Source organism: Cucurbita maxima, unplaced genomic scaffold (assembly GCF_002738345.1).
Source record: "Cucurbita maxima cultivar Rimu unplaced genomic scaffold, Cmax_1.0 Cma_Scf00001, whole genome shotgun sequence".
Lineage (NCBI taxonomy): Eukaryota > Viridiplantae > Streptophyta > Magnoliopsida > Cucurbitales > Cucurbitaceae > Cucurbita > Cucurbita maxima.
This window is the reverse complement of record NW_019272017.1, coordinates 1,417,586-1,439,783: the sequence shown is the minus strand read 5'-3', so window position 1 is coordinate 1,439,783 and position 22,198 is coordinate 1,417,586. Positions and strand designations below refer to the sequence as shown.

General features: G+C 36.8%; 3 protein-coding genes across 4 annotated transcripts in view; 1 reads left to right on the top strand and 2 right to left on the bottom strand.

Annotated features, from left to right (window-relative positions):
- The first annotated feature begins 2,495 nt into the window (after positions 1 to 2,495).
- Positions 2,496 to 4,790, top strand: LOC111486314 (RING-H2 finger protein ATL46-like). 2 transcript variants are annotated; one of them, XM_023133395.1, is made up of 2 exons: positions 2,496 to 2,964; positions 3,230 to 4,790. In XM_023133395.1, the coding sequence occupies exon 2, from the start codon at positions 3,337 to 3,339 to the stop codon at positions 4,396 to 4,398; it is 1,062 nt and encodes a 353-aa protein (XP_022989163.1). In that variant the 5' UTR covers positions 2,496 to 2,964; positions 3,230 to 3,336; the 3' UTR covers positions 4,399 to 4,790. The 2 variants fall into 2 exon arrangements, with proteins under 2 accessions (XP_022989163.1, XP_022989171.1); XM_023133403.1 differs by having other exon boundaries at positions 2,496 to 2,968.
- Positions 4,791 to 5,290: 500 nt separating this feature from the next.
- Positions 5,291 to 17,934, bottom strand: LOC111477930 (AP-1 complex subunit gamma-2-like). Its single transcript, XM_023121942.1, has 19 exons — positions 17,624 to 17,934; positions 16,276 to 16,578; positions 15,973 to 16,114; positions 15,016 to 15,189; positions 14,177 to 14,356; positions 13,492 to 13,646; positions 12,977 to 13,067; positions 12,306 to 12,469; positions 11,402 to 11,456; positions 10,858 to 10,980; positions 10,662 to 10,757; positions 10,212 to 10,339; positions 9,503 to 9,607; positions 9,111 to 9,367; positions 7,332 to 7,577; positions 7,070 to 7,245; positions 6,354 to 6,458; positions 5,864 to 5,988; positions 5,291 to 5,779 (listed from the first exon to the last, which is right to left on the bottom strand). Exons 1-18 carry the CDS (start codon positions 17,653 to 17,655, stop codon positions 5,893 to 5,895), a joined length of 2,628 nt encoding a protein of 875 aa, XP_022977710.1. The 5' UTR covers positions 17,656 to 17,934; the 3' UTR covers positions 5,291 to 5,779; positions 5,864 to 5,892.
- Positions 17,935 to 18,691: 757 nt separating this feature from the next.
- The window catches only part of LOC111485314 (probable alpha,alpha-trehalose-phosphate synthase [UDP-forming] 9), a 5,479-nt gene continuing 1,972 nt past the window's right edge, over positions 18,692 to 22,198 (bottom strand). Inside the window, exons 2-4 of the mRNA XM_023132147.1 lie at positions 19,930 to 22,014; positions 19,568 to 19,841; positions 18,692 to 19,474 (exon numbers count right to left, since the gene is read on the bottom strand). Of these exons, the coding sequence (XP_022987915.1) occupies positions 19,151 to 19,474; positions 19,568 to 19,841; positions 19,930 to 21,914 (2,583 nt within the window). The 5' untranslated portion in view covers positions 21,915 to 22,014 and the 3' untranslated portion in view covers positions 18,692 to 19,150. The remainder of the gene's footprint in view (positions 19,475 to 19,567; positions 19,842 to 19,929; positions 22,015 to 22,198) is intronic.

Sequence of the window (22,198 nt, the reverse complement as noted above, 5' to 3'; positions counted from 1 at the left end):
TGATAGCATTTATATCGTCTATATTTTAGGTGTTGAATCTAGATTCCAAATCTTTATTTAAATCATACGCAAAGGCTTTACAATTAAAGTAATTAGGTTATCAAATAGTGTGCTTACTTAATTCATAAATCTCTACAATATATTTAACCGTAGACATTTATAGCCACAACTCAACTGAACATTATATATTAAATATTTGTATCTTCACTAGACTTTACAAGTGAGGAGACTTATTAGTAACTTTATGACTTTTGACGTACGCATACAAAGTAATGGGTCCACTCAAAATCAAAATTAAATACTCTCGTATTAATTTCGAACTATTTTTATTTTTAGAGAACTTTAATATTACAACGAAGACAACGATAGGTTCTCTCCCTCTAGAACAGGTACAAAAAGGGACGAATCTCATTTATTTTATTTAGTAATAATAAATTATTAACCAGATTGGAAAATAGAATATTATATTGAGATCCATCTAATTGAATCTTGTTTTTGACCACTAAATATGATATTAAAAATTAAAAAAAGAAAAAGAAGATGGGACCCATGATAGAATGAGAAGATCCAACGGTGGAGAAGCAAGAGAGAGAAAGAGAGAGGAAGTTGGGAAGTAGTGGAGTGGGCCATGGCCCAACGATTTGATCCAACAATAAACCTGGCTGGAAGATAAAACTTGGTTCAGGTCCGGCCCGGCCCAGACATGTGCTTCCAACAACTTCTTCAACAGGAACGTGGGGCCCTGGTTGAATTTTCGCCTGGATCCATAAATAAGCAATTAATATAGAAATGAATACGATGTGGAATGTGGGGCGTTGGATTCAGATGATCGTACCCGGACACGTGTGGGAATCCAGAGATTCGGGGACTACTAGGACGGACAGAAGAATAACAGAGCAAGAAGTGGCTGGCGTTGGCGTGGGCACCCGAACCTAGCTGTCAGACACGTGTGTGGGTCGTCAAAGCCAACCGTCCTTGGCCCCACCCATTCTTACATAACGACAAAATAACTCAGCCTCTTTATTATTATTATTATTATTATTATTATTATTATTAATTCACTATATATATATATATATATACATCAAATTCAGCACATAAACAAAGCCTTCCTTCATATTCCAAAAAAATGGAGTATTATTGGGTTTGGTGTAAGGAGAGCAAAGGAATTGGGAAGGTGAAGTGGCAGAGGAGGGGAAGGCGCGGCGTCCGGCACGGCATCCGGCACGGCGGCGCTGTGGAGAGGAGGATGAGGAGGCTGCAGCGCCTGATCCCCGGCGGGCGGGGGCTGAAGGCGGACCGTCTGTTCTTACAGACGGCGGACTATATAATGCAACTGAGATCTCAAGTGGATGTTTTGCAAGCACTTACCAACATTTATGACCCTTTACTTTCTAAATATTGATTTTTTATTTTATTTTTTTATTTTCTTGAAATCTTGTATCCAGAAAAAAGAAAAAAAAAAGATTTAATTAGCATTTTTGCCATGACCTTCCTATGACATGCATGCATACATACATACACATATATATGTAGTATGGGATGATGTATGTATGTATGTATGTATGTATGTGTAGATATCCCATGACACTATATCTACTACCAATGCCTTCTTCTCCAAGTAGCTCATTAAGATAAATTCAATTTTCGTTCAATTTTCTATTTTATTTTATATTTCATACCAACATAATTTTCGTGAATAACTGGTTGATAGTAGATAATTGGGTGAATTTTGTTAATTTCTTCGGGGATCTTCTAGCTTAAATTTGTTTAAAATTTAGTAATATGGATGCTTCAATTTCATGTCAATTTGTAAGAATGAAAAATAAATTCTCGATCATTCATGACCACTTTATCTCTAAGTTTGTTTGTTTTTTTATTGACACGATTGATCCTTGAATTACCACACAATCATAATAACTCCAAAATTAAGGATGTTTTGTTTGAAACAATTTTATATTGAGTGACGTTCTAGGAATATTCTAGTAAGCATGTGAGTAAGAATAAAATATTCTAAAAAGACGTGTTAGTTTGTAGAGATAGTCTCTACTTTTCGAAACACTTTAAAATTATTAGGTTACGTGGTCATATGCACGGGATGTAGAAAAATGTTGAAGCTATCAGGTGTTGAACCATGTTATATCTCATTCGCTAATCCATTCTCTAGAAATTATTTTTCTCGAGTTGAGCTACTCTTAGATTAGATTAGTGACTTATATCCCGAGAAGAATTGCCTCAAGAAGTCGATCATGGCTCAAAGGGTTGAGGTTGGAACTCTCCTTTGACATAATGATAAATATATGACCTATTAATTTTTTTAAAAAAATTACAAATCCAAATCAAAATGTTTAAGTGTATTATCAAATATAAAATTCAAATAATTTGACCCAAAAAAAGGGAAAAAAAATGTTCAAAATCGTTCACAACCGACCTTGTTTGGACCGATTTAATTATATTCCCAGTCTCGCCCAATTCCTATTCCAAACGGGAGCAGAATCCAATTTTAATCCACGTCGGTGGATACCCAATGCAATGTCCCAAACGGGCGACTAAACACCGACCCATCGTTCCTCCGCCTCGTAGCTGCTAACATTTTTCACATCTGGGGCTGGGGGCCTGAAGCAAAGCACTTGATTTCTGCGCCAAATTGGGCCGTTCCATCGAGGTTAAACCAATTCAAGGGCTTCAATCAGCAATCAGCAATCAGCTTCTCTTTCCTCAATGACCCATTTCTTCCCTCTTCACTTTTCCAGTTCCCATGTCGTTGTGCGAATGTTTTGGCCTTGAGCCACCACAAAATCGCTTACGACACCAGCCATTTCAAGTATATCAGCATCAGCATTTAAAACCCTCGAAGGTTGTGGTCCTCTTGAACTGAAGCAACCTCTTAGGTGTCGAAACTCTCAGAATCGTATGGCAAATGCAGTGCCAGATTCATTTCTAGTCGATTTCCCGATGACCCAGGTAGGTAAATTGCAATCAAAACCTTGCGAGAGCTCTTAATCTTTGGAATTTCAAGTTTCTGGGTTTGATTTGATAATGAATTGAAGCTTAGGCGTTCTGGGTAGTGAGAAATTTCTGTTTATAGACTAGCATTTTCATTTTTCACTGCAATTTCAGTTCAGGGTTTTGATTGTTCTTGCTTTCCCCCTTTTTTCCCTTCAAATTTTTACACATGAATTGGGTTTCTTGTCTGTGCAATATGTAACGTGTGCCAATTCCTTGTTAGCCTCAATGCAAGAGATGCTTTGGTTTCGAGGAAAACGAGGAGGAAGACGACTGATATTAGGAAGCTTTCAAATAGTTGTGGGGAGCTAATTATGTTGGCATTTTAAAATGTCATTTGTTGTTCATCCTCAAACCAGGGACATTCTGGTTAGTCCTTCCATTGCCCCTCTGCAACCTTCTTCTTCATTGGCATATAACAGCGACTACCATAAACAATCAGCTCCTCCCAGTTCCTCTAGCAGTAAGATAAGCCCTGCTGTTCTTCTAGTCATAGTTATTCTAGCTCTTCTCTTTTTCATCTCTGGTCTTCTTCACTTGCTTGTGAGATTACTTGTGAAGCAAAGATCTTCACCATCATCAATTCCTGAATCCAATAGTAATAGGTTTCTGGAAATGTCTGATTCATCTGCCTTCCAAAGACAGCTACAGCAGCTCTTCCATCTTCATGATTCGGGTTTAGATCAAGCCTTCATAGATGCCCTCCCTGTGTTCCTTTACAAAGAGATAGTGGGATTAAAAGAGCCATTTGATTGTGCTGTATGTCTTTGTGAATTTTCAGAACTAGACAAGCTAAGATTGCTCCCTACTTGCAGTCATGCTTTTCACATAGATTGTATAGACACATGGTTGCTTTCTAACTCAACGTGCCCTCTTTGTAGAGGGACCCTTTACTCACCTGGACTTGCCATTGAAAACCCTGTATATGGTTTTGAAGATTCAGAAGAAACAGAGGAATCTACAGAGGATGGAAGAAGAATTAGTATCCCTACAGCTCAAAAAGCTCCAGAGAGTGACATTAATGGTGAAAAGAGGGTGTTTTCAATCAGACTTGGGAAGTTTAGGAACTTGAATAGTAATGGAGGAGTGAGAGGCTTGGAGAAAGGAGAAGGAGAAACCAGCAGTAGCAGCAGCTTGGGTGCAAGAAGATGCTATTCAATGGGATCTTATCAGTATATTGTAGCTGATTCAGAATTGCAAGTGGCTTTAAGTACGAGCAATCTAAGAGATTCACATACTGGGAATTGCTCAGTTGATGATGATAATGCGGAAGGGAAGAAGATTAAGATTGGAAGTAAAAATGAAAGCTTTTCTGTTTCGAAGATCTGGTTATGGTCCAAGAAGGGTCGACAGCCAAGTGGCGCAGACACCCATGTGCTGCGAGCTAATTAAGGTTCTGGGGTCGTGTCAGGGACTGGTAATCTCAAGGTACTCTTCAGTTTTGAGGTCCTCATTGTGTTCTGTACTTTCTGCATCAGATATCAACGGCCTTGTTCTTTGGACAATGATAATAAAAACGAATCTTCGAGGCCTGCCTGGCCTGCCTGCCTTTATCATATGGTTATACTAATTAATAGCAATTTCTTTCTATTGATTGCTCTTTGTTGCTTTGAATGCCACTGGCCCGTGAACTTCCCTTTAACTAAATGCGTTTGAGCCAACAAGGCCTCCGTAATATGAAAAATGCCATATTTGGTGCAATTGCTTCACCGTTGATGTATCTGTATGCTTATTCTTTCAGTAAGTTCCACTAATTCTTAACCCATTGAGGGCATCGGTTTCTCCAGTTTGTACAAATTTATTCATGCATTGTTCCATTTCTGGATCTGAATGCATATAGTGTCATGTGTAACATACACGACAGACGACGGAATCGAACAAGAAAAGGATTTAGATAAACAGGTATAGACAGACCTTTTCATTTATTATTGAAAGGCACAAAAATAATAGAGAAGAGAAAGAAGCCAGACAACCAAACCTTCAAATTAATTAATAACTTTTTCTTTAAAAAAGTACAGATATATTCAATCCCACAGCTGTTGGTGGATTCAAGATCAAGATTTCACCTGCTACTTGAAATATAAATGCACAGGACGGGAGAATCGAGGTGTAGCTCCGTGGAGAATTTGATCATAAATGATCCCGTGATTGTGCTATTCTACCAAACAAACAAAGTTGGTGCAGAGATATTTCTAAATTAATGAACTAGGAATTCGAAACAAAGACAACACTTTTGAGCATAAAGGATATTGAAGAACTAAGGGGGAAAAGAAGAGGAGAAAAAGGGTCACAAACTTGAGAGCTCTTTCAACTCGAGAATTACATTACATTACAATCCCTCACCAATATTGCCTAGAAGCTTACAGAGTCGACCATGGAAATGAAAATGTTATGAGCTTATCTTTCAATAAGAAAAGAAGAGAGCTAAACAAATCGAATTGAATTCCCTTCCTTTTAATGTTTTGGCTTGTTCATTTACCTTGGTGACTGTGGTTGGAAAAGATAATGCTAGACAGAAAAAACTAATAAAATAAAAAACAAAACAAGTGGCAAGAACAGTACCTCCAATCCTTAAATGTAACACTGGAGCTCCCCCACCTATTCATGGAAGACAAAAATTTTATAACCAAAATCCCCGTACAATAACTTGAAATAAATAATGTACAAAACCACTATGTATGAAGAGAGAATCGGAAACAAGGGTGATGGAGGTCCAGAGTGATGTCTTTGGCTTTATAGAAATCCCAGGCGAGCAAAATCAGCCATCAATGCGCTGCAAATCAAACCGTTCTGGTTGATGAATTGAAAAATAAGATACGAAAACAGAATGAAAACTGAATAAGGGCCAATTTATCACCATTTTTACACTTTCTGAGCCGTTCAACATCACAAGTTACGAGGGAAATTATTGACTTGAGCCTCCTCCAAAATATCTTTGTCATCCACCTTGTACGCTATCCTTAGGCGCATCACAAGATGTTTCTGAATATAAGAATATTCTAAATTATTCAGTATAGAGATTTATTCTGAGAGGGGAAGCGAGAGAAAGCATCAATTTTTTTTTGGTAAGAAATTGATAGATGCCTACAAATATCCTATGGTTATTCGAATAAAACGCAATCATATCTATGCCACAGTTTTTTTATATCCTAAATAAATAAGTACTAAGTTGAATTTTTTATATTGATCAGCCTCCCCACAAAAAATAAACAAACGAAAAAGTTATACGAAAGATTTTTGGAATAAAATAAATAAAACAGACGCAGAGAAAATCATTCAACAGCAATGCAGCACTACAAATTCTTAAAGATTCAGAACTGAATTTCGAGGTTGCAAAAGAATGATACCTTTCCATATTGGCTATTAGTCACTTTCAACTTTTGTGTGATAGACCCATTACCACTTCCAGGCAGAGTACTACCACTCGCTGGATCTAAATGCAGTTGAAGAAACTGTTTGAAATCACAAACAAATGTCAGAACTATTTGTTAAAAAAAAAAAATTAAACTAAAGAAGCTATCAGGTAAGCCGATTAAGCCATGATAAACTTCGCACAACCCTACTAATTTGAATACTCTAATTCATGCATCTGGACGTGACAACAACAAGAAGCACATATGGACAGGACAGTCACAAAAAGGGGAAAAATATCATAGCTAGACATCCCTATAACATATAATTGAAGAGACATATCGGGCGAATTTCTACAACATAAGGTGAAGTAAAAATTTAAAACTGAAAGAAGGGAGTAAAAAAATACGTAGAGCCAATTTCATGGCAACATTTTGTTCTTTATTTTCTGCTAACCATCTTTTCTTGGTGTTTTCTACATTTTGAAATCCAAAATTCAAAAGCTCAGAAAACATATAGATTTCAAAATTTTGCTTTAGATTTTAATTTTTACCCAACATTTTAATTTTTATTGGAAAAATAGAGAACAGATGACATGCCGTTCGAAGCACTTCATCTTCCGAAAAACAAAATAGTAATGAAATACCTTAATAATTAACTACTAAAGTAACTGCATGGTGAATTAGATTAGTCACTCGATATCACTTTTTACCTTCGGAACTGCTGCCTGGAAAATGAAATTTGAATAGACATTTGGAGATAAATTTTTAAATGTGGCATGGATCAATGTCGTTTGTGGGCTCCCAGCTGCCTTAGAGAAGTCAAAAGTTATTCTCAGAGATCCACTCTCGTATGCAACTATAGATGGATAAACTGAACCATTCTCATCTGGACAAAAAACGGAAAGCTATCAAAATCTCGACAAAATTCATACCAACCAAAGGGATTCGAAGTACCATTGACGAGTTTACCACCTGAACTTGCCACGTTAGGGGCCAATCCACCCAACAAATCAATTGTAGAAGAAGATACAGGAGCGGAAGCTTTGCTTGCTGGAAGAAGAGAAAGAGAAGAAAGTCCATCCAATTGAGAAGTGGGCGATTTTTCTTGATTGGATAATATGTCTGCTGGAAATGCACTACTCTGTGCAGGTGGGGTTGTTCCAATGGACAAAAGATCCAATAGAACATCAGTTCCACTTTTTGGAGCTGGATTACTTCCTGCAAATATTAAAATATTCCAAACAACAAATAATGGGTTAACAATCAGTCCGTTCATAAAGAAAATATTGACTAATTTTAGGACATTCAAAATAAAAGTTCTCCCTGACACAATAGTAGTAAACACATTAGTAATAAACACGTGGAGTATTTCATAACTAGAAATACATCTTTCGAATGATAGGAATATTCATTAAATATTTAAAATTAAGGCATCACAGGCAAGTTTGACACTGCTTCATATATGGAGACGAGATATTGTTAGCAATGCAAAATAATACAAAGAAAAAACTACTAGAGTTGAAAACTGGTAGTTGTGCTTGCTTTTCACCGATGAATTTAATGGTTGGGTGTGTGACTGAACGACCTAGAGTTGGAGAGCATAGCTGCAGCTGTTGAATTTTGTATAAAGCTCCTTGTCCTCTGTCGAAAGAACAGGAGAATTTGGGTGGGAAATCAAGTTGGAATCTTCTGTAGTATGGGAGATGAATTTGGACTTTTTCTACTGAGTCCAGCTTCCAGCTTTTATTGGATCAGGATGAGTTTTCCCTAGGTTACAAAGCCTCTATCTAAGAAAGCTCGTGTTTCTCTAGCCCCTCTCTGTTGGAAGTAATAATACCAACAACGGGATACTTTTTGGTTCATGATCAACGGTCTTTTGAATTGCTATGCGGCTATTAATCACAAGCTTCCTTCACACTGTATCTCACATTCAGAATCATCGAATTTTTTGAAGTAATATTTTTTCTTCTTCTGATCATTTTGTCCAAGCTCATCAGAAGACCTCCTCCTAGTGCTCTCTTTCCGAGTTCTTTGTTGACTTTTCTTTAATTTGAATACTCTTTATCTTTCCTTTGAGATCTTCTTGTTTTCACTTTTTTTTTTATCACTCCCTTGTGGAGTTTGTATGTTTTCAGCATTAGCCTCTCATTTCTTGTTTAAAAAAAACAATGGGATCCACCAAAAGAACTGCCAGCTGCTCTCTCCACCCTAATTGATGTTTTCTTTGCAAGAGTTCTTCAGCCGATATCAATCACTTGTTCAAAGACTTTTATTATGCCTCCTAATGTTAGTAGATTCCCTTTCATGCCTAAATGGTTTCTCTTCAAAAGAAAGCTAAAGTTTTTTGGCTGATGCTGTTGAAGCTGTTCTTAAGGAATTAGAGAATGTTCCAAAATGGAGGGTAAGAATGTTAGAAATTATGGGATGTTATTGTTATGCCTACTTTCTCGCGGGAACTCTCGCTCAAAGGAGTTCTGTAAGCGTCCCCCTTTTAATTCTCTGGTTCAATTGGATCTTTTTTATGTTTTCATCTATACTCAATGAATATTATTTAGTATCAAGTTTTTGGCAGATGAGGCAATTATATCCCCTACATCCCCTACTTTTTATAACAAAACGAAATTGTAGTCTGTAGGTCCTAAAAACAAGTCAAATAAAGGAAAATAAAATAGCCGCTTGATGCAAAGTAGAAGTCAAGAAGTTTCCTGAACAGACAGGAAATAGATATACGTGAATGCTTTCAAAACTAACCAGATTGCTCTGGAGCTGCAGACAAGTCAAGCCCAAGAAGATCCTGAATAAAATCACTACCAGAAGAGCTAGGCACAGGAACCTCATCAGAACTTAAATCAAGTAAATCAACGAGAGGAGCAGCAGATTTGGAAACCCCATTTGGAAGATTAATTGCAGCCCTATTAGAAGACGATACAGATGCTGGAATAGAACCAGCCCTTTTTCCAATGAATGTTGCCTCATCCAAAACTGGCATCCTTTCAACCAATGTAGACCTGAAAATGTGCGCCCATCAGCTTTGTAATAGTTACGAAATTCTAATATCGGTGCATAAAGTTAAATTCTTCCGTTTAATGAAATTTAGCCATTTCATTTCAAGGGAAAAAGTTAAACATCAGACTAATAGATACCTCATATTCTGATGACTTGCAATGATGGAATTGAATTCAATGGATCTTTGCTGCAATTCAAGCACGAGGCTTCCTTTATATTGAACAATTAAATGGTTAATCCTCCTGCAAATAGAAGTCACAAGATTTTAATTAAAATCACAAAAGATATCACGATAGATTTGTAAAACTACCTAGAAAAATAAATGATGCATCAAGCCTCATGACCAAATATGGATTGCCAGCTTAATGTCAATTTTGTTATAAAATTACGTAACTCGTAACTTGTAGAGTCAGAAGAGAAATTTCTCGTATGTCGGGGTAAAAACGTAAGTTTTCATGATTGCACTTCTCTTGCCACCCTTAGTAATAGATGGCGTTCTCTAGTGTATTCTAATTGTAGTCCTCCTTGTCTTATAATACTGACAAAACTTCAAATATTTTGACACCTGGGATAAAATTTTGGCATGGTTAGCTGTTAATGGGAGGAGGATTAGCTCTTATAACTTTATTCAGCATAAGCCCACATCAATTTTCCTTCAGCCTCAATGGTATATAAAGAAGAGAGGAGGGTTATGGCCATTTGATGATTTACCTTGGAGTAGTTTGAGAATTGTGAAGGAGTATTATAAATGTCTTAACCAAATGGCAGGAGAAATAAATAGATTTACAAGACATTAAGAAGGAATTACACATCAGAAAAAAGAGGATGCCTCTGGCAATCACGTACTCTGAACATGATGGGAAACGAGAAGAAAGCTTCAGCAAAGCAATCATGGCCATTGCTTTGATGGTAAGATCTGAGTTATGGCGTTTAATAGCAGTTTCGGCAACATCCACAGCATCAGATTCTGTTACCTGTGAAGAGAATTAGATATTGGTTAAAAACTTCCAGAAAAGAAAACACACAATATCAAAAAATAAAAAATAAAAAGGCCGAAAACGATAGTATTTGTAACTAGAAAATGATATATAAGGTGATTTATTTGATTGGCTTAGATACAGAGAAAAAAGATTTGGTGAATTCAAGAACACTATATATCAATATAACAGAAACAATAAATAAAAAAAGAAGATATGAACCTTATCCAATCCCAAATCACAAAGATAATTGTTTTAAAGGGATCATCATTAAAAATAAAATTAAAAAAAAAAAAAAGGAGCGTGGAAAAGTGCTTACAACTATGGGATCCTCTATATCGAGCATTCCAATATTATTGACCAACATGTCGCCATATTCTCCAATGCACCAAACTGTCACTCGAACAAGACTTTCCTGCTTAACATATCAGCATAGGCATAAGGCATGCCCACTTGTATACTTAGTGTGGGGGGAACAATTTGGTGTTTACTTATCAAAAGAGAATGATCAATACCTGTTCGCTAGATATCTGAAATGCTCTGTACAAGGCCCTTACAGTATACCCATGAAGGTCAGATGCATTGCTTATCACGACAATAAGGCCATGCCATACTTCATCTTTTACAAAATTTCCAGCCTACTAAGCAATGCAGCAATATCAGAGTTTTTATCAGAGGGAATATGAAACTTTATGAAACTTAATGTGCTGTAAAACTTGATGGCAAGTTCTTGGGATGTCACGGCTCTTTGGATCAACAAAATTGAACAGATTCACGGAGAAAATTTATGAAACAAGATAAAGATAAATGAGAAGACCTAAAACAGGAGCCAGCACCGAATGATAAGAAACAAGGCACTCAACAAATATAACATCATCGAGAACATTTAAAATTGGTGGTACGAATAAGAAATCTGTGCAGTGCATATTGAAAACTACGTTGTTATTGAGAAAAATGAACACATCCAACTTAGAGAAAATTAAAAGACTTTGAATTGATATCTAACTTAGAGAAAAATCAGAGATAATCAAGATAAACATATGAAAATTCAAATTATACCTCAGAGAGAACCTTCAGCATCTGATCAATGTACCATATTTTCTCTGGGGAGTACCTGAAGCACCAGGGATAACTGCTAATTAGAACAATCGTCCCTAGATGGCTATCTTTTTTTTTTATTCCTTTCTTTTCTATAAGAGAGTAAGTTGAATCAAGTTAATTTCTAAATCCTAATACACTCAGGTGATCCGAAGACAAAAGACATATGGAAAACTTCCTATAAAAGGAAGGCAAATGGAAAAAGAAGAAAAAAAAGTATGGTTCTATAAGTAAGAAAATGAAAACTAACACAATACCATACTTCGAGAAAATTAGTCGAGTAAATATAAAAAAATAATAATAATAAATAAACTTGGAATCGTAATCCACTAAGAACCTGTTCATTTCTTTTTGGTTTAACTTGAAGTTATCACCTTTGACCTCTAACCAATGCAATTCTAGATGTTTCCACATGAAATCAGAAAATATTGGCTCGTTTAAAACATTATAAGAAACCACTGACTTCCAACTTTATAAAGGATGAATTATAAGAAAGGAAGGTGAGGCCTCCACCCAACTTCAAAGGAGATACAACAAGGCTCTTGAATCAGATGAAATATAGGAGGAGAGTAATCATTAAACTGTTGTATGCAAGAACACCAGAAGAATCAAGAATGACAAAACTATCCTAAATTTCAATATCCAATTAGCCAAATTGTAAGGCATCACCTATTCCTTTCCAACCACAACCCCACAAACTAGCCCAGCAACGTTGAAAAGTTATTAAAGCCGACTTGCAAGAAGGTGGGAGAGAGGAGAGGCGTCACAAGAGAAGAGGGAATGTAAACTTGTTTCCACCTTTTAACCGAAAAAAATGACTAGAAAAAAGCTGATATTCAAAAAGAACATTAACCAAATAGCTCACTTTGCAACAATTGAGCAAATTTTTGCAGTAAGATCTCCCTTAAATTCTTGATCAGCAACTTCCAGGTAGTCAATAAGCTCTTTGGTCAGAGGCTTGACATTGCTCTCATTCACTAGAAGGTAAACAAGTTCAAGGGCCCTCTTCCGAATTGAAGCATCTGAATCCTGAGATGAAACAAATTCAAAATGTTTTGAAACATGCCTAATTGACTATTTTCTCTACAAATGAAGGCTATAAGTAGTTACATGTTGATCCAAATTTTCTGTGAATTACCCCAACCATAACCTGTACCAGACTTCGACATTAGCCTATTTCCAGTACCATGCACAGTTCATCCAAAGATTTGCTATAAATTGTCGTTCTCAAAAAATTTACAAATACTCAAAAAGATAAATTTAAGATAAGAAAAAAAAACCCCACGTGGGAATCTGTGGTTAATATCTCAAACTCCCATCACTTCACTTATAGCTAGTTTAAGAATTTATGAATGAGCAATGGGCTGTGCAGTCAGAGAATGATGGGAAAAATTGGAAGGCAACATTCATTTGTAGTTCATACCAGGAAAAGAAGATATAACAAAGAAAGAATAATACAAACATGGAAAAGTTATAAAAAAAAAAAAAAAAAAAAACAAAGAAAAAAGCTCTAAATGTACAAGAATAACGAAGTACCTTTACACATTCCAAGATAGTTGCTCGATGTCTCTGCACTGCTTGACCATCTACAGTGATAGCCTTCATAAGCATGTTCAATGCTACATATCTAAGAAACATTCCAAGAGCAAGATGTTGATTTGTTGATTGAGTGACTAAGAAATTATGAGAAGCTTTATATTATTGGAGACTACTTGGTAAACAATTACAAAATGAATTCTAGAAATGCATTCAATCTATAGTTAGGCAAGTGGCCAAACATTATAAACACCCTTATTCAATAACCTCCGTTTCAATAAGTTATGTCGACAGTGAGGCACCAAAACCTCATCTTTTTGACAAATATATTTGGATTAAGCTCCACAGGAACTCATCCTTTTGTAAGTTTTCACCAAACAAATAAAAAGTTCTAGAACTATTAGTAAGCAGAAGGAACCAAATGATTATTTCACACGATTTCATATACAATATGCAATAGTATTCTCATGGAAGTAATATACAATAAAATAGCTCTCAAGTTTTATCAAAAGAACCTGATATTGTTATCACGATTAGACAAGAATCTGCCCAAGATATTGATAGCAAGCACACGTAAGCCGCCACTATCTTCAATACTCATAATAGTTTCAACACATTCATATAGAATAGCATTCCCTGCGTTTTTGTTTGATTCAGTTTTTGTTGCCACCTAAGAAAAAACACGTCAAATTTAGAAAGGAAACAGGAAGGAGAAAGGTTACAAGTAAATGTCAAAACAAATCAGTGGTGGACAGATATCAGTACAAACCAGAATAACTTAGAGAAGCTAAAATATGGACAAAGCAAACAGAAACTGGGTGAAATAATGTTTAGCAAAGAAACAAGATTGGATCCACCATCACAATTTATGCCAAAATAAAATTGTAAATCTACAAATAAAAGGCAAAGTTTTTCTCCCACAGGTCATTCTTATGTCGCTCTTATTGTATTTTATTTTCTAAGTTTGATAAGATGTTGCCCAACTCTACTGAGTGCATAAAATGTAGAAACTTTGGCTGATGCTTACTCACACAATACAAGGGGCGGTTGGAATAAGAAATTAAAATAGACAGTTGATCTACGTCTTTTAGTAAGAATACATTTGAGATATCTTTTCTCTACGGTGAAATAACCTGCCAAATGCTTGAAAATAATATGACAGGAAAATAAGGGTCGCCTTTGTAACTGGCTATAATTTACCTGCGCAAGTATATCATTCATGTAGTCACTAGCATCTGCATCTTCATGGCCTAAGACTCGCAAAAACTTAAGCAACCGGATGTGGAGAAATGGGTCCGTTATTCCAGCAATATCATACTCAGGGGCATATGGACTATTAACCAAATCCTTCAGTGTCTTGACTGCACCCTCTGTTGACTTCTGTATCATGGTAAAATACAATTTTCTTTTAGAAACAAAGACCAAGACCATAGCTCCATTGTTTCAACCTAATATGAAACATTGTTGTGTCCAAAAAAAAACTCATCTTAAAAAAAATATAACATTGTAAACCTTTTATATAAATTAAACTACTGCAAGAGTCACTGAGAACATAAGCTATTGCTTACATATTTTTTTTTAAAAAAAAGATAAGAAACAATGCTTACATTCAAAATATTAGAACATAAGAAACGGTATACTAGTGTTGGTGTTAGAATTTATTGAGTATTGAAATTCAGCCCATATATCCATGATCAACGAGTTGGGTTTTTCTTTACAGATAGAATCAATTAAATTGTGTGCTGGTTAACTAAAAAGTTCGGAAGAGAGATTAGAATTGGTTGCCTGAGGCTGGTGTATCATAAATGACGCCGAGTAAAATGAACTACAATACATAATTCAACATCACATCCAACAGTGCAAAGAAATACACATAATAGTAAAATGCTACATGTTGAAAAAGATTCATATTTCTAGATGACATCCAGCAAGAACAAAATAGACCAGCAGTTTCAGCATAGTCAATCACCAAGATCAGGAGGACATGGACAAATCATGCAGACATGAATATGTGAACCAATAAAGGCACAGTAAAATACCTTACGAAAATATTCAAGGGCTTCTGAACTGTGTTTGCAAAGCTCTGTACACAGTTGAACTCCAGTTATCATAACCCCGTGGTGCTTTTCTTTCAGTAAGGAGGCAGCAGGGTTAACAAAGTTTTCTGCAAGGTCTGGTACTTTCCTTATAATCCTAATTGAACACAATGCTGCCTGCACTCACCATCGGAAGCTCTCAAATTACAAGAATAGAACCTTTTTAGTATTTGAGAAAATCCATAAAAAACAAATGGGAAAAAAAATCCTTAGTTAACTATATGAATTACAACAGAAGCAGTAGTGTAAATTATATATATATATATATATATATATTAATGAAAAAAAAAATGATTTTCATCAAGGAAAAATGATAGAATATACAGGCATAAAAAACAGGAAAAGTCCACACAAAGGACCCATACTACAAGAAGTGACTCTAGTCAAGCCGAGAAATAGAGGCCCAAGAGAAATAGAGAATCTAACAAGGAACCAAAGATCTCTCATGCCCTCTGAAGATTCTGTTGTCTCTCACCCCAAAGCCTCCACAAAATAGCACACACCCCAGCCATCAACAAAAACCGTCTTTTACCACAAAAGGACGGATGGAGGAAAAACTCCTCAAATGCCTCCCAGCAACTCCAGTTGCTAACAAAGCTGAAGTTGAACACCTCAAAAAAATTGTGTCATACTGTCTGAGCAAAAAACAACTCCACATGACATGATTCAGTCTATAACAAGTTCTTACAACCAAATCAAGTCTATTTCATCTATATGGAAGAACTGTGTTTCTAAAAGATATTATTCCAATAAATTAGCAAAAATTCATCAAACATGATGACTAAAACAAAATAACTTTTATCCTCAAACAGGAAAAGTGGAACTTAAACATATTACCCGACCTTTAAATCAGAAAAAATTCTAATTAAAACACTGCATATTACTACTTAGAACACTTACTTTCTTCCTAATGTTTGGGTCTCGAAACTGTAGAAGTCTTTCAACTTCTGGTGCAAGATCACGAGCCATTTCAGCGGAACAAATATTTCCTAAAGCACAGAGAGCAAGTCCTACGATATACTGGTTTGAGTGATTGAGATCTCTGAGAGCAATTAAGGTTAAGGAAAATGCAAAAGCTTAAAATCTTTCTCCTTAAATGTTCATACAGATAATATACCTCGAATAGTTCTCTGAAAAATGAACTTTCAAGACAAATAATCAAGATTTAGGATTACTAATGTGAAAATGATGAAGAATGGATACTGTTTTAATGAGTTGGTGACCAACATCAGAACTTCTTGTCTTTCATCTAGAAGTAACATGAGGCCAAGATACCCAATTCTCTTTTCTGGGAAACCAGCAGAGGCAATCAACTTCAAGCATTCCATTTGACCAAAATGTGTGGGATAACCAAGCATGTGAATGAACATGAGCTTGGCAAGGTTTCGATGCCTGTAGTCATGATCATTCTCATCAATGGCAGCTCGAATAGCAGCACACTCTTTTCGAATTACCGCACGTTCCTCTGCTGCAGTTTTACAAGCACGAATGGCCCGAATCATGTCCCTGTATTAAAGCATCAAGTTACAGCCGTATGATAAAGATAGTCTTTGGCTAAAGATGCTTATAAAAGATATCAATGCAACAAATATGTCAACCATTTACTAATTATGCTTTTTTTTAAAGGAACCGAACTTTACTTCATTTGCTAATCACAGACCAATAGGTGAAGCTCAACGTAAAAACATGAAGAAACTGGGGGAAAAAGGGAAGATTTAATATTAAGAAATAAATGTAGCACTTTCTGCATAGTGTATAGTAACTGCACAGTTAAAACCTTAGGATGCAACATACAGACGCATAAAAATTTCTTTAATTTAAAGATGTTTCAGAATTGATTACTACATCAGAAGCTTAAAAGACTGCTAATCCACCAAATTCCTCGTGAAATTCGGAAATCAGGCCAGATAAAATACTTAAGAATTGGATCAGAAGAACACCTTGTTGCTCTTTTATACGAAAGATTTCTCATTGCTAATTGTGCATGGATTTACACTTGCGTCAAATGTAATAAACATTTTTATTGCAAACAAGAAGAAAGACTTTCGAAGGGGTTGTAGAAGAGCCGCACTTCTCATGACGACAACGGATAACCATTAATAAATGGACGACGAGAACTAACAATCCAAAACATTGCTGGGAGTGATAATTCAAAGAACGCGCTTCACGGATTATGCATAGCTTCCCTCGTATTTCAATAACTGACTCGGTATTCGCCTCTAAATCTACCCCGCTTCGAACTTATTGACTGGACGCCACTAATTAAACCCAACAAGCATGAAAATGCTGCTGGAAAACCCAACCTAAGCACTCGTTACCATTCCCAAAAAGAGAAAAACTCAGCTTCAGCAGCAAAATTCCAAGTCAATACATAAAAAACGGTGTTATACTCAAACTCCTCAGTCATGAATTACCTAGTTCCGCAAGAATTCCATTCCAAAACACCAAAAGAAAAACGGAAGACGGTCCAAAAAACAACAGCTGGAACAAATGAGAATTGAAATAGTAGAAAAGTGATCCGTGAAAGAGTATACTGCGGTTGCAAGCTTACCTGAGACGCGTCCCAGAGGAAAAGGGATTCATGATTAAGTCCAGGTCGAAGCTCCAAGAAAGGGATAGAAGATCGGAATGAATAGATGGAGCAAGGCGTAATTGAGCAAAGGTGTGGAGATTATGCAACGATTTTGAATGCTGTGAATAAGAAATCCGAGATCCCAACGGGTTTTGGAGAGATCTGAGATGGGGAGTAGAGAGAGTTTGGATCTGAAGATGTGTTCAAGCTTGTGTCGGGCTCCTCCTTCCCGCTTCTGATGAATGCGCCAAGCTCTCTTCGACGCTGTGATAAAAAACTTAGAACATCAAAATTAAAGTATAAATATATATATAAGAAATAAATGGGAATGAAATGAACCGAAAAACACAAGCACGGAGAATTCTTTCCTTTTTTTTTCCTTTTTCCTTTTTTTTTTTTTTCTGAGAAGTTTTTATTAACGTTACCGGTATGGCGGGTTAACTGGATCACAGCCGATCCTGAGTGGATGAATCTGGCACAAGTCTTCTCTGTCTATCATGCGCTTCCTTCCGACGACGGTAGTCTAGTCTTCTACGGAACTAAACGACGTAGTTTCGGTAGCATTTGCACTTGATTTAGCTAGGAAACAAAATAGTATCTCTATTTTAATTATTTTTTTATTGCTGTTTAAGAAAAAAAAAAAAAATTATTCCAAATGGTATGTTGATTAGTTAAACGAGACTTGTTACTACAACTAGAAACATACAAATTTTACAAATTTGGAATTCCATTTTTACCGAACAATAATAATGTTATGTTTTAGATGGAAGTTTGTATAAGTGTTGATAAATTATGGATACAGTAATGATACAATTCAACTTGCATTTTTTGAACGAGTAATGATAAATATATTAATAATACGTTAATTTGAAATTGTTAGAACTTGTTTTTTCGCTCATAAAGTAAAAAAAAAATAAAAAAATAGAAAAGCACCTCTCTCAACAAGCAAGCTTCATCTTGCATACAAATATAATCCAATGATATCTCCACGGAGACATTTTCCTAAAGGCATTGAGCAAGCAAGTTGTAATGGACACAAATAAAGACAACTCGTAAGGCTTGGCTTTCAACAATAAGCTGTAATTTGCTCTACTGCAACAATAAAAGAATCATTATAGAAAGAAGCATCAAATCAGAGGCTTTATGCAATGCGGCCAAGAAAGAGTTCTTCCTATACAAGTTAATAATGCTGCCCCCCAACACTATTGACATCTCGAGGAGAGGACAATTTTTGTGGGCGTCAGAAGCTATAAATGATGCTGTTGTTATTATATACAAAAGGAAACTCTAGTTGCTGAGGATATTGACCAAAATACCAAATATCACTCTTCAAGTTATAAAACCGCCTCAACTGCTGATTCAGCAAGGGTCTTACCGTGCACCAGATAAAGGATCCTTTGGAAGAAGCAAGCCTTCGAGTGGATTGAGAGAATGATCATCCACTACGAACCCTTCAACTCGCTCGGCTTCCACCAAATCCTGTCTAGAGTGATGTGGATAATACTCTCAAAACACACTTTCAAAGGAAACACGCATTTGGGGTAGTTGCCGAGGTCTTGGACGTGAAGTAGAGGCAAGGCCTTGCAGCAATTTCACGACGTCGGAAGTATCATCAAGGTAGAACTTCGCCTTGCTTGGCTTTCGCCCAACAGTGCAGGCAAAAATTTCTGGAGCGGAAGGCAGTGAAGGACTAGAGACAATGCTTGATATGCTCTCGAACATATCTTCATCTGATCTATCATCTCCGATGCACATCACAAAATCAGGTGGTCTTCCACTATCTACCATTCTCGAGAGAACCTTTTCTGCGACCAACCCTTTGCTTACTCCCTGCGAGTAACAACAGCTCAAGAATATATTACACTGAAGGTATGATAATTAGATGAGATAGATAAGGAAGAACCCGACAATAAAAAATAATACCTGTGGCTTCACTTCAACAATATGTTGACCCCTTTTAACAACGGCTGGTTCGTTGGCAAGTACGTTTTCTAGATGGTCCAGCAATTCCTTGGCTTGACAGGATCCGAAGTCAGAATCGGCATCTTGATGATGCCAGACTAAAGCACTCTCTTTTGGTTCTATGCACGACCCATCAGTTGCTTCTGTATATGATCTCATCACTGGCTCTACAATTTTAATCCAATCCAGATCAGAAGACACTGGACTGGTTTCCCATTCTGAAGTTCCACCCCACCTACAAAAAATAAGAAGCTTAGAAATTTAACCAAAGAAACTTGTAATATTAAAAAGTTCAACATGAATCGAACATTTTGAGCAAATACCTTATAAAGTACCCATGTTCTGCTGCAATCCCCAACATCTCACAAGAGGCAAACCATTCACCTAAAGAACTTCTCCCCCTCCCACTAACAATGAACACAGTGTTACAGGGGTCATTGCAAAGCGTAGTCAAGACGGAGATAACTTCTGGGCTCGGTGTCTTAATTATGGAGCTTTGCGGAATAATAGTGCCATCGTAATCCAAAAATATCGCCCTTCTATGTGTTCTCTTGTAAGCTGAGACAATGTGATCAATTGTTAACTTCCTAAACCCAGGAGAAAGAGAAACAACTCTAAAACGCAGACCCAAGCCAATTCCCCAGCACCGTTTACTATAGTGATCTTGGCATGCTCTCTCTAAATCCAGCATAAAACTTCGAGACCAATATCCTATATCATGGGAACTGACATATCGATAATGTTTCTCATGCCGCAACTGCTTTTCTGACTCCGGCATGGTAATGGCCAATTCCAAGGCATCCGCGACAGCATCAATGTCCCAAGGGTTAACCCTGATAGCTCCACTTAAAGAAGGCGAGCAACCAATAAACTCGGACACTACAAGCATACTCGTCCGAGGAGAACCAACTTGTAAGCCCATAGCCTTATCCATAAAAGGAGTTCCTTGCCTACAAACAATATACTTGTATGGAACCAAATTCATACCATCCCTAACAGCACTCACTATGCAGCATTCTGCTAATGCATAATAAGCAGTCTTCTCAAAACGTGGAACAGGGCGATCAATCAGAATTACAGGTTTGTAGTTATTTGAACCATAAGCTTCATTGATCCTTTCAGCAGCCAAGTAGGTTTCCTTCTGAGCTTCATGTACATCTTTACCTGATCCCCTTGCAGGGTTCACTATTTGAACCAGTACTATTTTGCCTCGCAACTCAGGACGTTGCCGTAAAAGCTGTTCCACAGCGAGAAGCTTCAGGCTTATGCCCTTAAAAATGTCCATGTCATCAATACCAAGAATTAATTTCTTCCCCATGAATTGATCTCGAACTTCTCTGACTTTAGCAGATGTAGATGGAAGATTCATCACCGATTCCAGCCGGCCCATGTGAATGCCTACAGGAAGAATTTTGATATATACCGTGCGGCCATAATAATCTAGTCCAATATGTCCCCGCTTAGATTCATAGTCCAGGCCTAACATTCTGCTGCAGCATGAGAGGAAGTGACGAGCATAATCAAACGTATGAAAACCAACTAAATCACAGTTTAGCAGGCCACGGAGAATCTCATCCCGAACTGGTAAAGTTCGATAGATTTCTGATGACGGAAACGGGCTATGCAGAAAAAATCCAAGTTTAACTCGATTGTAGCGCTTCCTTAAAAATGTTGGAAGAACCATTAAATGGTAATCATGAACCCAAACAGAATCTTCTTCAGGATTGATGATTTCCATCACCTTGTCAGCAAATATTTTATTTGCAGAAACATAGGCTTGCCAGAGCAGCCGATCGAAGCGATCACCGTGCTCTGGGCACATTGGTAGCATGTAATGGAATAAGGGCCATATCTGTTGTTTGCAGAACCCAAGATAAAATTTCTTCTGTAGATCATGTGGTAGAAATGTAGGTACACAATTAAAATTGTCAAAAAGCTTCTGAGCAACCTCTTCCTGTTCATTGGCGTCGATTTCAACCTTGAGGGAACCCACGTATATAACCTCCATCTCAGGTGAAAACCCATTCTTTAACTGCAATAAAATTGAATCCTCGTCAAAACTGAAGCACCATTTGCCAGATTGCCCGTCTTTTTTAGCTTGCAAGGGCAACATATTTGCAACTATGATTTTGCGCTCACGGCATACAGATGAAGACTCCGAATCTCCGTCATTGCTCCCATAGTCATCCATTTCTGAAATAATTCCAGGAACAGTCATTACCCGTGGTAGGGGTCTAGGTGTACGAGGAAGATCAAGTAAATCTCCAGAAGCCAGGTCCAAAAAATTTGTGGGGGATCTTGATGCCATGAGTTTCCACTACTTGTCTTTTCTCTTAGTTACCAATCAAACAAAGGGAAGAAGAAAGGCAAGCACTTGATCTGCAAGTAAAGTGCAGGTACCCTCAAACCTATACAAGGGACAACAATCCAAAATGTTAAATCCACAGTTTTACTAGATAAAATTCACTTACGCGAAAATATACTAGATCAGAAATTCCGCGCATCCAAGTAGAGACTCGAGTAGGCACAACCTATATGTGCTAGAAAACTAGAATTGATATTTAACAAAAAAAAAAAAAAAAAAAAAATTAG

What these genes read in the sequence shown, in the direction of transcription:
- LOC111486314 (XM_023133395.1), top strand. Translation starts at nt 3,337, where the DNA reads ATGTCATTTGTTGTTCATCCTCAAACCAGGGACATTCTGGTTAGTCCT.
- LOC111477930 (XM_023121942.1), bottom strand. Translation starts at nt 17,655, where the DNA reads ATGAATCCCTTTTCCTCTGGGACGCGTCTCAG. An exon ending in CCCTTGAATATTTTCGTAAG is followed by an intron (nt 14,357 to 15,015) that starts GTATTTTACTGT and finishes ACCATGATACAG; the next exon opens with AAGTCAACAGAGGGTGCAGT. An exon ending in ATATAGAGGATCCCATAGTT is followed by an intron (nt 10,340 to 10,661) that starts GTAAGCACTTTT and finishes TTCTCTTCACAG; the next exon opens with GTAACAGAATCTGATGCTGT.